General features: G+C 45.8%; 1 protein-coding gene across 1 annotated transcript; it reads left to right on the top strand.

Annotated features, from left to right (window-relative positions):
* Positions 1–5,670: 5,670 nt before the first annotated feature.
* LOC146186073 (uncharacterized) lies at positions 5,671–11,230 on the top strand. The gene is made up of 2 exons (XM_084606992.1): positions 5,671–5,831; positions 10,181–11,230. The coding sequence occupies exons 1-2, from the start codon at positions 5,812–5,814 to the stop codon at positions 10,422–10,424; spliced, it is 264 nt and encodes an 87-aa protein (XP_084463118.1). The 5' UTR covers positions 5,671–5,811; the 3' UTR covers positions 10,425–11,230.
* The last annotated feature ends 3,553 nt before the right edge of the window (positions 11,231–14,783 follow it).

The raw sequence follows: 14,783 nt of genomic DNA, 5'->3' as shown, positions 1-14,783 counted from the left end.
TGTCGCGTCGCCGCCTTCTTGCCTGACTCCACGTCCACCACTCAACGCATTCGGAATAGCGCTTACTATTCCATCAGAGGACCACAGTGGCAGACGTCTCGCGCGGGCGGAAGCCTTGGCTCGCTGCTGTACGGACACAAACATGGAGTCTTCTAAGTGAACGCCTCCGGCCTGCTCTATGGGAGCTGGTACACGGCAGCAGTCGTCCATCAAAACACTGTAATAAACGGAGTCACTTTCCCGCGGGGTGGCGCAGTGGTTACGGCGCTCGACTACTGTTCCCAAGGACGCGGGATCGAATCCCGGCCTCGGCGGCAGCTTTTCGATGGAGGCGAAAAGCAACGCGCCCGTGTGCTGTGCGATGTCAGTGCACGTTAAAGAACCCCAGGTGGTCGAAATTTCCGGAGTCCTCCACTACGGCGTCTCTCATAGCCTGAGTTGCTTTGGGACGTTAAACCCCACAAACCAAACCAAACCACTTTCCGTGCACATATCATAACACACGCGGAAGAGGTTGTCATCGCGCTAGCCGGCGCATGATCAGGACTCACGGGTCACTATAACCGACTCGAGGGGTGCCTGCCGCAATATCGAGTAGGGGTATATATCGTACTTTGCCAGCAAAATTTTACAAAACAGCGATATCTCGGTGCCCCCGCGCATCGAACGATTATCTGGACTCACACTGGCCTCGAGGGAAACGAAACGGCCGATGCCGCAGCCTGCGCGCTCACTTTCCGGGAACCAACCTTGTCTCCCACCGCTCCGGAATCCGAACCTAATCCCTCCTACACTTTCATAGAAATAATTTGATTGTATCAATAGAGCTATGCAATCTGTCCTAACCCCTGTAAAGGCATCACAAAGGCGGAGGAGCGTATTCTCGTTCGACTTTACACCAAAACTTTACAATGCAAGGCAGTATTAAAATAATTTTCCCTGCTTGCACGAGGAAACGCCCGCACTGTGAGGAAAAGTCCTCGGACATTTTCCACATGGTGTGGGCGTGTAAAAACAGAAAAGAAAAACAATCTTTCTAAACGCTGAACGCTGCACAAGGAACGGTTGAGTAAATAATTTGATACGATACCATAAGCATAATTTTTTTCCGACGTTTTTCTCGAAACAAGGCCGGGCGACGCTTTTTTGACCGAACGAGCTGTATACGCTGACGGATAAAACTAGAATGTTGATACGGCTCTTGTAAAAGCCAGTTACAGCTCTATAATTAAAAAACGCTGCCCACCTAGTAGTAACTGAGACGTAAATAGAAGAGTTTAGTTAACCAGCTCAGCACGTAAGATGTGCCATCTGATTTAGTATTGCTTCGGCATAACATGGATATTTGACAAAAGAAAGCGACATTATTATTTCTAAAACATTTTTTGAAATCTTATTAGCGAGTTTTGTAAAGAACAATGCCTGTTTCAAGTTATGGCATGAACTAAACCATCGAGATGGTTTTTCATGAGCGGTAACAGAGCTAGCAGGTGCCGTGGTGGTGTGGAGGTATAGAACATCCGCCTCGCGTGCAAGGGGCTGTGCCGCGCAATCCTCACCCGGTATAAATTAAAATCCGCGTACCGATCAAATTGCACAATTAGCTCTTGGTGCGGCACTCCATCACTTAAACAGGATTGGGACACCGGGGTTTTGTAATTGACCACCACGTCCTACATGAATACTCCAATGAACAGCCAGTCCTTTGTCCCCAGTGGCTGCTGAGGGAAGTGATCACCATAAGTCGACCAGTTACGCAGCGGAAGGTGCTAATAATCTGACTCTGGACAGGCCGGCATTTTAATCTGGACCCGGTAACGTTTAACGCGAGAACACTATCTAGTGAGGCTAGACTAGCCGGGCTGTTCTAGGAACTTGCGGGCACTAAATGGGATATCATAGAGCGTTGTGAGGTTAGGTGGATAAACTAAGCATATACGGCACTTAAAGGCAGGTATGTACTATGCTATCGAGGTTTAACAGACCTAGGATAACTAAACTCTTAATCTGGTTCCAATATGCGCTAAAAGGCCCCAGTGTTAAGTGGTACTTCCATTTATCAAAGTGAAAGTTATAACTGGCGCTTTTTTGGCACATAGTACGTGAAACCAGATTAAGAGTGTAGTCGTAGGGTCCCTTGTCAATAATCGCATAGCTGATAACGTACTGGAAGGTCTATAGCATTAATGAGAGGGTGACAGGCATCATAGGTAATAGGCTGTGTAAACTGAAGCTTTTACAGACCTACGTGCTTGCATGAAGTTATGATGGCCAGATAGCGCAAAACTTACATGATGATGAAAGGTCAGCAATTGGGAATGTAAAAACGTAGTGTACCATACTGATGGTCGACTTCAGCGTCAAGTTATAGGCAAAAGCAGACTGGAGACGAGGCAGTGAGCGAATATGGCATATGCTCTGGAAATATCAGAGGAGAGTTATTGAGCTCATCAAACGCAATACTTTAGGAATCATCAATAGTTTCACCAGCAAATGAAAAATCCGGAAGTGAACATGAAAAAACACTATATAGAGCATTCATTTATTATGAAAAGCATTTAACTCACTTCAAACCTCAGCAGTGATGCAGGTAATGCGAAATCAGGGTGTAGAGCCATATGCGCAATTATTGGAAGATATCTATAGCAGCTACACAGCAGCTCTGCTCTTCTATAAATGAAGTAATTAGCTTCCAATAAGGAAGCGGGCTAGGCAAGGGGACACAACCATTTCAGCACTGTTCACCGCTTGCTTAGAGGGGGTATTGAGAGTGCTGGACTAGGAACAGTTACGAATAATAGGTAATAAAGAAAGCATCAGCAATCTGAGCTTCTGGTGATTCAGCTCAGGTGAGGACCTTGAAGGGATGGTTAAGGACATAGACAGGTAAAGTATAGAGATATACTTAAAATAAATGTGCAGAAAACTACAGAGTAAAGCTCAACAGCTCCGGAAGAAAACAGCACTTCGCGATAGGCAGCAAGGCGCTGAAAGTAGCGAGGTTGTGGAGATGAATCAAAGACGCAATTCATTGTGGGGTCTGCAACAAATATACCTGGCAGGACCCGCTCAGCCAGGAGGGAAGGGGACAGCGCGCAACCGACATTCAGTTGAGAAACCACGAAATGCAATCTGCGCGTGCTTGGCAGGCGTGCTCGGACTGCCGTTGTCTTCTGCGGCCGGGCCATGATGCAACTCTATAATGTCATATGTCTACTTAGGACAGAGCTCCGGAAGCAGATCACGGAGGACAGATCCGGAACGCGAAAACAAAATAATTAGAAGGCTCAAATTAGGCTGAGGCGCATTCGAAAATTATTATGAGATAAGGAACAAAAATTTATCAGTATCCCTCAAAAGAATATATAATAGCTTTATATCTTACCACTACTCATCTATGGAGCCGAAAAGTTGAGGCTAACGAAAAGAGTGCAACCTAAACAGATCACCATGAAGAAAGCTAAGGAAAAGAAATATTATAGATGTAGCAATAACAGAAATGACCTGTGACAAATAGGTCAGGAGACGAACGCGAGTTAGTGATATTTTATCGGAAATCAAGAAGTGGGCATGGGTCGGTCATGTAATGCAACGCAACATAACGGATATGACACGGTAAGTGGGTTGCTGGCAGGTGACATGGCCTGACACTGATTGCGCGCTTGGTTGTGTGACCTCACAAGGTCAGGTTACATGGCCGAGTTATAAAGCTGAAATCAAGGACAAAGAGTGCATGGCATACAAGGAGAGAAAAGTTAACTTGTCCTTGTAGGCCGGGGAATGGCTTTTAACAGAGGGTAGACGCAGTACACCATATACAAAATCGCACCTTTTCCGCGCATATAAGAAACATTCTCCAGAAAGGGTGCATTGAAGTACTAATGCACCCTTAAGCGGATGCAGTGAGTAGTACTGCACCGTTTAAAAGAATACACCAGTACCCCATTGCACACTTTGTATAGGATGTGAGTTATAGAGAGGAAAGCCCACACTTTTAACGGCTTGATTTTGCTTACAGAGTAGGTTCACGCTGAGAGTCGGGAGGGCGGATGAGATTTGAGTGTTTTCTAGCAGCTGTTGGTGGAGAGAATACCCGGAGGCCAGTGAAAGACGTCCTTTTTTGACATGGGCTACAACAAGCCTACTGTTGAAATAAACGACAACACAAAGCAAGAAGGTCGAGAAGCATATATAGCACAATACGCCCTGTACTCGACACCCCGCACACTTTAGAAGCGCCTGTCCCTCTTTTTTTTTTCTTTTCTAGCAAGGCCAAATATACCAGGGCACGGACGTTATCTCTGACACAAAAGCCTGCTAGGAAGCGATAACGGTTCAAGTGCTGCATGCAGGAGACAACGCTACGCCATGCACGAATTGATTGTTGCCTTCCTCGTACAGACCACAAATGGGTGTCTTCATGAAATAAGTGATAGAAACTCGGTAGAAAGCGCAACAGAACACCAATCAGTAAGACCACGGGGATGAATGAGTTCGGTATCGAATTGGTACCAGACAGGGCGCGCATACACAATCATAGGAGCGCTGTATTTGGGGAGAGATACCTGACATCTGCCGCCGGGTGTGTTACCGCTTTACTGAAAATATTGTGTTTAGTTTTGTTTACAGCGTTCAACGTTCCAAAGCAAATCAAACTATGACAGGTACCATAGAAAAGGATTCCGGAAATGTAGACCATCGGGGTTCTTTAACGTGCGGTGAGATCGCACCGTACACGGGCGCATTGCTTTTACCTTCCATCGAAAGTGACCGCCAAGGCCAGAATTCGATCCGGCGTCCTTTAGTTCAACAGTCAAGCGCCCTAACCACTTAGCTATAGCAGCGGGGCTTATTGTGTTTGTTCATAACCGAGATATAACTATACAAAATTAAGGCACGACGACCAAACGCTAAGCTGTGCGAACAAGAGATGCATTGTACAGTGGCAAAGAAACATTAACGGCGCGCCTCCGTGGTAGGCACCATGGGAAATGTCGATAACCTGGGCCCTTTGCTTGCTGTGCTCTGAATCCTAAGTTCCCAGACATTTTATACATCAAGTCCCTCCAAATGTAGTCAACCCTAACGGGATCACAACATCGACATACAATTCAGCCTCCCTCAACTACTCATATACTCAATAACAGAGGCAGGATGCGACGATGCATTCACAGCACAAGATAAAGCTTTTTCGTTCGCTGTAGCCGACGCTTAGTGAATGACCTTTACATCAAACTAGAGTTTTCGAGGTCTTTTTTTTTTTTTTTAGATGCATTTCCGGATCTGCCACACAACCGCGCGCCGCTCCTGATGTATAGTCTAATATGAAATGACCGTTCAATGACATGCAATGGCAAGGCAGCAATGGCCGCTCGGTTTGTATGTACAGATCCTCAGGAAGGGAGAAATTCCCTCTGACAAGGCAACAATGGCAGCCGAGACTCTAGCTCGCCAGCTGTGCAGACCACCGGGTCTGCCACTCGCTCGCGCCGCCATGCAACCGCGTGTTTACAAAGGTGCGGCAGTGCCGTCGTCCTTTTCCCCGCTTCTTCACTCGGTCCCTCGTTCGCGTGCCCTCCGCTGCTGCGCTGATAAAGATGCGCTCCAGCTGCGAAACCAGGCTGCGTTGTTCGATGCTTTTCTTTCTCTTTTGCTCTTTCCCTTTCCACGTCGGCTGCGCACGTGAACAAAACGCTGCACTGGCGTAGTTGCGAAGCCCGACGCGGCAGATAGATGCGCTTTGCAAAAAAGGCATGGCGTAGCTGAGGCGGTGTTAACGCCGAGGATATTTGCTCCCGAACTGGCACAAATATGGCGGCAACGAGCGACTGGTAAGTGGGATTCGCTTGGGTCATCTATGGCGGTTGGTCCTTGGACTTTCGTAGGGGTGCAGAAAAAAAGCACTTAATGTCAAGGGGGCAACCAAAAGTGAAGACAGCCTTAAACCTGTATTCGGAGTGTGCATGTGCTGTCTGGATTCTGCGTCTGTTTCTGACCCTATGAGCATTCGTGGGGAATTGTGTGTGTTTGCATACTAACAGACCACATCGTTCCTACTTTAATGTGCAATAGGTTGACACTCAGGTGAGATGTTAACCACAAACTGGAAATAGTATGCTCCTGGGGCAAGAAGAAATATAAAGGGCCATTGGCTGGTCAATTAAGCTCGCCTAACTGGGCTGATGTATTCGTTCAGGTCGCACGTGCAGTATTCAAGTCAGTCGTAAGGAGAAAGCCAACGCGATTCCCTTTAGGAAGCTTTGTTGTGTTTTCTTGTCAAAAGTAATAAATCCAGACGGCTAATTAAGACCCTGTCAGCAGAAATACGTTCCTGGAATAAGAAAAAAGCAATTACTTCTGCGACTGATTCTCTGAAGCCAAATTGTCAGTGAACAAAACCAGAACCCACCGAGGTGGCTCAGCTGTCAGAGCTCTCGACTACTGAGTCCAGTTTGACCCTGGCCGTGTCGGCCGTCTTTAGATGGAGGTGAAATGCAAGGCGCCCGTGTACTCTACGATATCAGAGCTCGTTAAAGCGCCTCCGGCGGTCCAAAATTATCCTGAGAGTTTTAACACGGCATACCTCCTAGATGGCCCCTTTGGTCGTTAAACTCGACAAACTAAACGAAACATCAAATCAAATCATACTAAGTAAAATTGGAATACGTTGAGTGTTGACCTTTTCATGTTTTAAAATAGACGTTTATGTGTTTATTTTTTTTCTGCTCAGGCAGAAAGGATTGGGAGAGAAAAGAGAGTAGAGGAAAATCCTCAATGTTTATTCGGTAGATAAAAACCAGATTCAAGCTTTTTACCTACACCATGTACGCCACCGCTACATTTTATGAGTAAAAAATTTAGTTTTAAATCTATGACAATCGATCTATAGCACGGAGGAGTCGCGAAACAGTTCAGCGCATGCGCAGATGCGCAGCTGCCGTGGACCTCCTTCATGGGAGAGGTGATCACAAGGGCGTTTTTATGAGCATCACCGGTTGAGAAAAAAAGAAAAGCGGAGCCTTGGCTATGTGCTATCCGGCCTTGTAAATGTAGCACTGAACATGTATGGGAAGTAGCGCGAAATATTAGCCGCTGCAAATGTTTCACAAAGAAGAACCATTTTTTTTTCTCTGTGTTGTTGTCTTGCACACTTTACAGTGACTATGCTCGTACACTCTTATACGAGCACACTGTACTGCGCAAAGGAAATCTGGTACAGCGAAATTATGTAGTATTTTTAATCTTAGAGTAATAGCTTTCCTCGTGACAATAGATTGCGTGACGGAATCTATATTATATTTTAGTAAGCAGCGGCTATTAGATTCATAAGTCGGAGAGTGTAATTTATTCTTTGAAACCACTATTTACTTCCCAGTTTGCTTCGAAGGCCCTTCGAAGGTTCCCATTTTTTTTTTCTTTGAAGTTAGAAATTTAGCATCTTAAGGTTGTTTATAGCTTGAAGACATGGCACATAATGGGTTTTTAAAAGTGATATGCCATGTTATTTTAAGATCAAAGGAGCCAGCCATAACATATTATTTGGCTTCGAATAAGATTTTTTTTTAGCAATGAATTAATAGCAGGCAGTACGTCCTAAATGTCCAGAAATCACCCTTTTCAGCCTAATTTTGTACTGGTTACTTTTATTTTCGCGAAATTAGCAACGGCATGCGGAGTGTTTCCGTATTATAGAGAGGCCTGCCTACCTTTTTGCGATAACTGCGAAGGCACTGAGCGCATCAGAGAGGCTGTTCGGAATTTAAAACGGCAACACCGCAGAGAAATAACAATGCCTACTGTTACATAAAGGTTGGTGAAACTTTAAATTAACAGTGATAGAGTAATTGCTGCGAGTCGTCATGTGAGAACTACGCTAACGTGAAGCCACGCCACTGTTGAAGCAGGTTGAAGATTTCCCCAGTAACCCTCGAAAATGTAGAAAGCGCTTTAGCATTGTTATAATATACCCACCACGTTAAATACGGCATCTGTTTCAAGAAGTCGGATTTAAAATGGGATCCAACCATTTGCTTACTTAATGTTCTTCCCTGTCATGAATAAGGAAAAACGTTGTGTTCGACCTTAGAATGAAGAACCTCATATGTAGTTTGTGCTATGATAACAGTTTCGAAAATATTGTTTTTAACAGGCTTTAATTTTGCATCTAGATTTTCTTCATGGCCACGAAAGTATTTAATAACAACTAGAACAGACCTGGCACAAAGCGAGATTAAGCAACCGTACAGCGCCGGACATGTTGAAGACATTTGTGAGCTTTCTTGAATTAAAATTTAAGCTAAATTCGATCGCAAGCGAGCATTAAAAGTTTGGACAAAATTTTCGTTTACAGGAAGGCCTCTCCAAACAAAACGCAAAACAAGTCCTTCATCTCGTACCCTACTGATGCCCTGAGGCAATAAATATCTATAAAAAAAAAAGTGAACTCAAGAACATATTAGTGTCCTATTAAGAAAATGTCGCATTTATACAGCAATGTATTGTTAATATGCATAGGGTATAATATAGGAAACATTTACTTAATCTTGTGTTTATTTCATCGATGCTATAGGCTCTTCTAGTGGTTATTGAAAAATTCAGGTTAGAAAATTGCCGGCAATTCATTTCGAATAAAAACTACAGTTCATCATTCATTTTATATTCATTATATTAATAATCCACAAAAAGGAGGCATTATGAATTTGATTGCATTAAAGAGAGTACTGTTAACTTTCGTAGTTGCTAGGGGATTCTTTCAAAATGATCTTTGTGCGAACACAAGATTTAAGCTTCTTCTTTTCTATAGCAATAGAAAACAATTTGAGTATGTGACCGGAATATTTCTTTCACAATCATGGCTATTGCATTTTATATACTTCTACTAATTAAGACGAAAAAGTAATACAAGTGGTGTTCCTTTAATGAAATGTATAAACACCGTGCCGTCACTATAGAGCACGTAACATCATAAATATGTCTACACATAACCTATAACATGTCCGGGCGAAGACTTATAAACTTCATGGTCAGCAATGCCAATTGCATGCTTTGATATGAGCCTTTATTTCTCTCTGGCCTATTTCTTTTTTTGTTTTTTTTTTTGAACCGTTACTTTGTAAATCACTCCCCCGCCAGAATTAAAATATGCATGCTGGGTGTGGAATCATAGCTTTCATTGCCTCATTAGACTTTAGAGTCAGGGCAAAAATCACCCCTCAAGATTCGTATTTCATAAATATTATCGTTTATCCAGTGTGCCAATAATAAATGCTACTGTTAACCTTTCACTACTTTTCTTACGAAGCAATATGCCTCGATTAAAACTCTTTCCCAAAACCTGAAATTAGTGCCACCATCTGAATCAAGATACGTACTTCATGACGATTATCATGTATCCAGAGTGGTAATAATGAATGCTACTTTTAACCTCCCATTATTTTTATTACGAAGCAATATATGCCTCGATTAAAACTTGTTCACAAAACTTGAAATTATAGTCGCCGTCTGAATCAAATCTTTTTATCTAAATTACAATGCATGACACCGTAGAAACCACCTGTACAATGTAGGCCTTCTATTTTGTTGAAGTATTGTCTATTTTTACTCATTTATTCACAAGACAGGCATTGCACGAATAAAACCACCTGCACACTTCAGTTGGCACTGTCACCGACACTATTTTGTTCATATCTGCCATTGACAACTTTGCTGTCAGTGATCTGCAGTTTTCTCTCTTATCGATTTTTATGTTTTATTTCTATGCCCGCATTCATAAATTATACACACCAACGTTTTCTACTTGCCTTCCACTTATTTTCTTAACGCACTCTCGCCATGAAGGTATATAGATCATAAATTTAATTGCGATTTTTGTCAACAACCGTATTATTTCGCGTTCGCTCTCATCTGGAATTATGTGGCTGCGATTACCGGCTACTACCGAGCTATCGGAGCTGGTTGGCGCTCACGCACTCTGGAAGCTTTGTCAGTGAAAATACGTTTGTAAAAAATCAATTTAATGGCGGAGTCAAAAATTATGTTTCTGAATATTATCCAGTCATTTTCCGTTTCGTAGTTAGGAATGAACATGGCTGGTTTAGACATTATCGCAGGGAAGGGGGGAGGAGAGGGTGTTACCATTGAAGCTATCCTTGACGGTAGGTACGCCGGATGTGATGTGCAGGTGGCACTTCGACTCTCACCACGTGTTCATTGCGGTGGCCTGCGCGGCAGCTGGCTGCAGTTTGCTGTTCATCGCCTGGAAAGTGACCCAGATGGTGCGCATCGCGCGAAAACGACAACTGCTCGCCAAACCCCTCCAGGATGGCTATGTCTTCCTCGGGGAGACCAGCGTGGATCTCGAGTACAGCAGCCTGGAGAAAGACACGCGTCACTACAGGCTACTGGAAGCAGCCCAGGCACTGTAGGCGGTGGTTTCACCTGAGGCGTATACTTCAACAGACAACACGTGCAGTCTTTCGCTCCTGCTGCCGTTCATATGGAAATTGTTGAAGCTAGGTTGGCTCTGCAGCTTTCATGTAGAGGCGGACCTGCTCATACTTCACTGAAAGTGAGAAAAATGTTAAGAAGCAGCGATGTATTAATGCCGAACCGGGACGAAGATGTCTACCATTTTCTCCCTTCAGTTCGAATAGGCCAACGGTGCCTAGACAACAAAGTGCAACGTAATTGATAGCAAAACGAAAACGCCAAGCTCAAATAAACTGGCTGTTTCGGCGAAATGGAACCGAAATTGAAAAAGTAACATGATGTCAGTTAGGATGATTCTTATGTCATAGGTTGCGGACATGTGCGGCTACTACAATATCACATAAAGCACTACATTCTATATCAGCAAACTGACACGTTTAAATTCACTTCTAAACTGTATGGTTTAGGATGGCTATTGCATAGGCGAAATTCACGCGCGCCCTCCATAAGCCTAACGGCACTGTGGAATAGGACGGTAAGAAATAATAGCCCCGTTGCATGGTGTTGCATTTCGAGTGTCTGTGCACCTGAAATAACAAACGGAACGGCCAAAGAGCGCCCGTGCGCTGAGTCCGCCTTTCGTTTCGTCACATAGTCCACGCCACCTGTGAGAGGCATGCTTTTCCCTTTTATTTCGTTTTTTAGTGCTGCGGAAGTTCATAGCGACGGCACCCTAAACAGCACAAAACGCGGCTTGCGCAACGAACATTTTGCGAAATAAACGTTTTCTTTCAAGCTGTGACCAACGCGTTAGTGGAACAAGTTTTACTTGCTCTTATATGCCTCCCTTGATGTTCAAGGCACACTGCTCAGCACACACTTCCAAACCACACCCACGGCTTCATGGGTGTGGTTCATGGGCTTCATGGGGTCACGGCTTCATGGGTGCTTTGGTTTTTTTTTTTTTATGGGGATTAATATCCCAAAACGACTCAGGCTATGAGAGACGTAGTATTGGAAGACTCCCCATATTTCGACCGCCTAGGTTCTTTAACGTGCACTGGCATCGCATAGCACACGGGAGCCTTTCTTTTCGCCTCCACCGAAAAGCGGCCGCTGCGGCTGGGATTTAATTCCATATACTTGGCCCCAGTAGTCGAGCACCCTAACCACTGCACCACCAAGGCGGGCCCTCATGGGTGTAAGATTTGCATTCAGGGAGCCAAAGTTTGAATATTCCAGTATTCCAGTGTTCCACTGTAATGCTTAACTCGAAAGAAAATATAGGACAAAAACATTTCTCGATTTAATGTGCCAGGGGCCATTCTTGCCACTTTCAATGCTCGTTAATGGGGATTTTCATTAAGAATGGCATTTGTATCACTCCATGGTTATCACTTTTTATTATTAGGTCATGTAGGGCCATTTTTCTTATTATCTCCACAAACCGCTTGTGAAATTAGTACAGACTATGCACTGGCGAGTTATACTCGCACTAAAAAACGCTGGGTCACTTCTGAACTAAAATTCCCCCCCCCCCCCCCCCCCCATTAACATGGAGTAACAAAGTCTGCTTACAGGCCGGTTACAGAAGTTATGTGACATTGCTGAACCACTTCGACTACCAGGTAGCGTTAAAGGAACTATGTAGTAAAAGGCTTTCAGCGGCTCGTTCCAACCTATTAGGTGCCATGGACAGACACGGCCTCATCTTTTTACATTTTTCGAGCTGGTCCTAAATTGTGATACCAGTGATATGTCGTATACAACTTCCCGTCGAACAGCGTGAACAACTGAACTCGATGTGAGCCTTTCACGAGCAACGTCCACAACGAGAGTAAGCCTGGAGAGTGTTCGCAATCTCGTTGACCTGCTGAATGCCTCACAAGAGGAGGAAAATGGCTCTGTGCCGTTGCACAGCTTCATGCCTTCGCAAGCCTCATTCCTGCGTGCCAACCGTGCGGTTGGTAGCATCATATACCGTTGCGTGGGGTAATACATAAATTCCTCTGGAGCATTCGCTATGTCAGGAAAATGTTCTGAGGTAAGCATACATAACTGAACACCGTCATCCATGGGGTTTACATAAGCTCGACAAAGTCGGATCGGGTGGGCCTGTCGGGCTAAAAACCGGCTGTCGGGCTCATGTATACGGTAGGGGGTCGAGCTAGACGACTGTCGGGTCCCGCCAGCCTGACTGCAGAGGATGGGTTGGCACAATCCTACCCGCTGGGCGAGGAGCATGTATACGCTGACGTGTCGGGCAGGCACCTCTCTTGCCTCCTTGCTGGTCGGGGACAGGAACATGAGCTGTTCGTCTGAGTATTCCTCCCATTTATCCTCTCCCGCCTGCTCCTTGTTCACTTGCTCGACGCACGGTGTAGCAGCCATCTCTGCCCGACTGAAACGAGCTGTTGTAAACCCGGGCGGGTCGGGATGCCTCAGTCCGACAACCGGCTCCCTCCTACTCCACCTGCTTGTGTCGGGCTCATGTATACAAGGCTATTGCGACAAGGATGAGAACGATTTAGCGTCATCTGTCTACGTCGCGATGGGGAAATCGCGCATCTGCGCGCCAGCTAGCGGTGTCCCCATGTGAGAGCTCTATAGATAAACATTCCTCTCTGCCGCTTTCATAGCTTTCATATACTGAGTCTAAAGGCAAAACTGTGCATTCAGACTATGCGTTCGATTGGGAAACTCATGACTGCCAAATTAATCCAACAATTTGGTGGATTATGGTAAATGATTTGCACTTGCTACATCTTACCGAAGAACGAGTTTTGAACATGACAACTGTAATAGGGCGTTCACGGGGTTCACGTGAACTGTTTCACGACCACGGCGACGCAAGTCCGCAGAGGGCGTGACGGGCTCAACTACGTAGTTGACTGCAGATGTTTGCTGGAGGACCCTATATGGCCCGTGGTAGCGAGCAAGAAACTTCTTTGAAAGGCCAGGGGTTGTGGAGGGCACCCAGAGCCACACCAGTGTGTCCGGGAGATATGGCGAAGATTCGCCGGTATCACGGAGGTATTTTTGTTGCCACTGATTTTCTGTTGTGAGAGAGCGGGCGAGCTGACGGCATTCTTCTGCGTACGTGACGGCATCGGATAGCGGGGAAGATTCGGAAACGTCAGGGCGGTAGGGAAAAAGTGTGTCCATAGTACAGGGTGGCTCGCGCCCGTAAAGGAGAAAGAATGGAGAGAATCCAGTAGTGGCCTGTGTCGCGGTGTTATATGCGTAAGTAACAAACGGTAGAACTTGGTCCCAATTGGAATGGTCGGTGTTCACGTACATAGCCAGCATGTCACCGAGAGTGCGGTTAAAACGTTCTGTCAGTCCATTCGTCTGAGGGTGGTACGAGGTAGCGGTGCGGTGTATGATGCGGCATTCTTTCAGGAGAGCCTCAAGAGCGTCTGATAAGAAAACGCGTCCGCGGTCACTGAGCAGTTCGCGAGGGGCACCATGGCGAAGAACCAGGTTTTTCAGAATAAAGGCAGCCACGTCGCGTGCGGAAGCAGAGGGCAATGATGATGTCTCAGTGTAGCGGGTTAGATGATCCACTGCCACGATAATCCAGCGGTTGCCAGCTGAAGTTGTAGGAAGGGGACCGTATAGATCTATGCCGACACGATCAAACGGACGGGCAGGACAGGGCAACGGCTGCAACGAAGCAGAGGACTTGAGAGGAGTTTTTCGGCGTTGGCAAGACTGGCAGGAGCGGACAAAATGGCGGACAAAGCGGTACATTCCACGCCAGAAGAAGCGTAGACGCAAGCGCGTGTAGGTTTTCAACACTCCGCCGTGGGCGCACTGGGGATCAGTATGGAAAGCAGCACAAATTTCGGCGCGGAGATGACGGGGGATGACTAAAAGCCACTTCCTTCCGTCGTGAAGATAATTGCGGCGATAGAGCAGCCCGTCACGAATTGAAAAATGGTGAGCTTGGCGGGCAAGCGCCCCAGACAGACGACCTGGAGAGTGACTTGAAAGAAAGTCCAGAAGTGTAGATATCCACGGGTCGCGCCGCTGTTCCGTGGCCATGTCAATAGTGGCAAGCGAAGACAAATCGTAGGCGCAGATCTCATCAGGCAACGAAGAGGGAGGCAGCGGTGAGCGCGAAAGAGCGTCCGCGTCAGTATGCTTGAGGCCTGAGCGATATATGACACGAATGTCATACTCTTGGAGGCGAAGAGCCCAGCGAGCAAGGCGGCCGGACGGGTCCTTGAGGGACGCCAGCCAGCACAGAGCGTGATGATCAGTGACCACATAAAATGGTCGGCCATAGACATACGGACGGAATTTGCCGATGGCCCAAATAATGGCCAAGCATTCTCTTTCCGTAACAGAAT

Source organism: Amblyomma maculatum, chromosome 6, assembly GCF_055883805.1.
Source record: "Amblyomma maculatum isolate TAMU_Amacu chromosome 6, ASM5588380v1, whole genome shotgun sequence".
NCBI classification, from domain to species: domain Eukaryota; kingdom Metazoa; phylum Arthropoda; class Arachnida; order Ixodida; family Ixodidae; genus Amblyomma; species Amblyomma maculatum.
This window is presented reverse-complemented; position numbering and strand designations above follow the sequence as displayed.

Coding starts and splice junctions, on each gene's coding strand:
- LOC146186073 (XM_084606992.1), top strand. CDS start 5,812: ATGGCGGCAACGAGCGACTG. Junction 5,832..10,180: donor ATGGCGGCAACGAGCGACTG/GTAAGTGGGATT, acceptor TGTGATGTGCAG/GTGGCACTTCGACTCTCACC.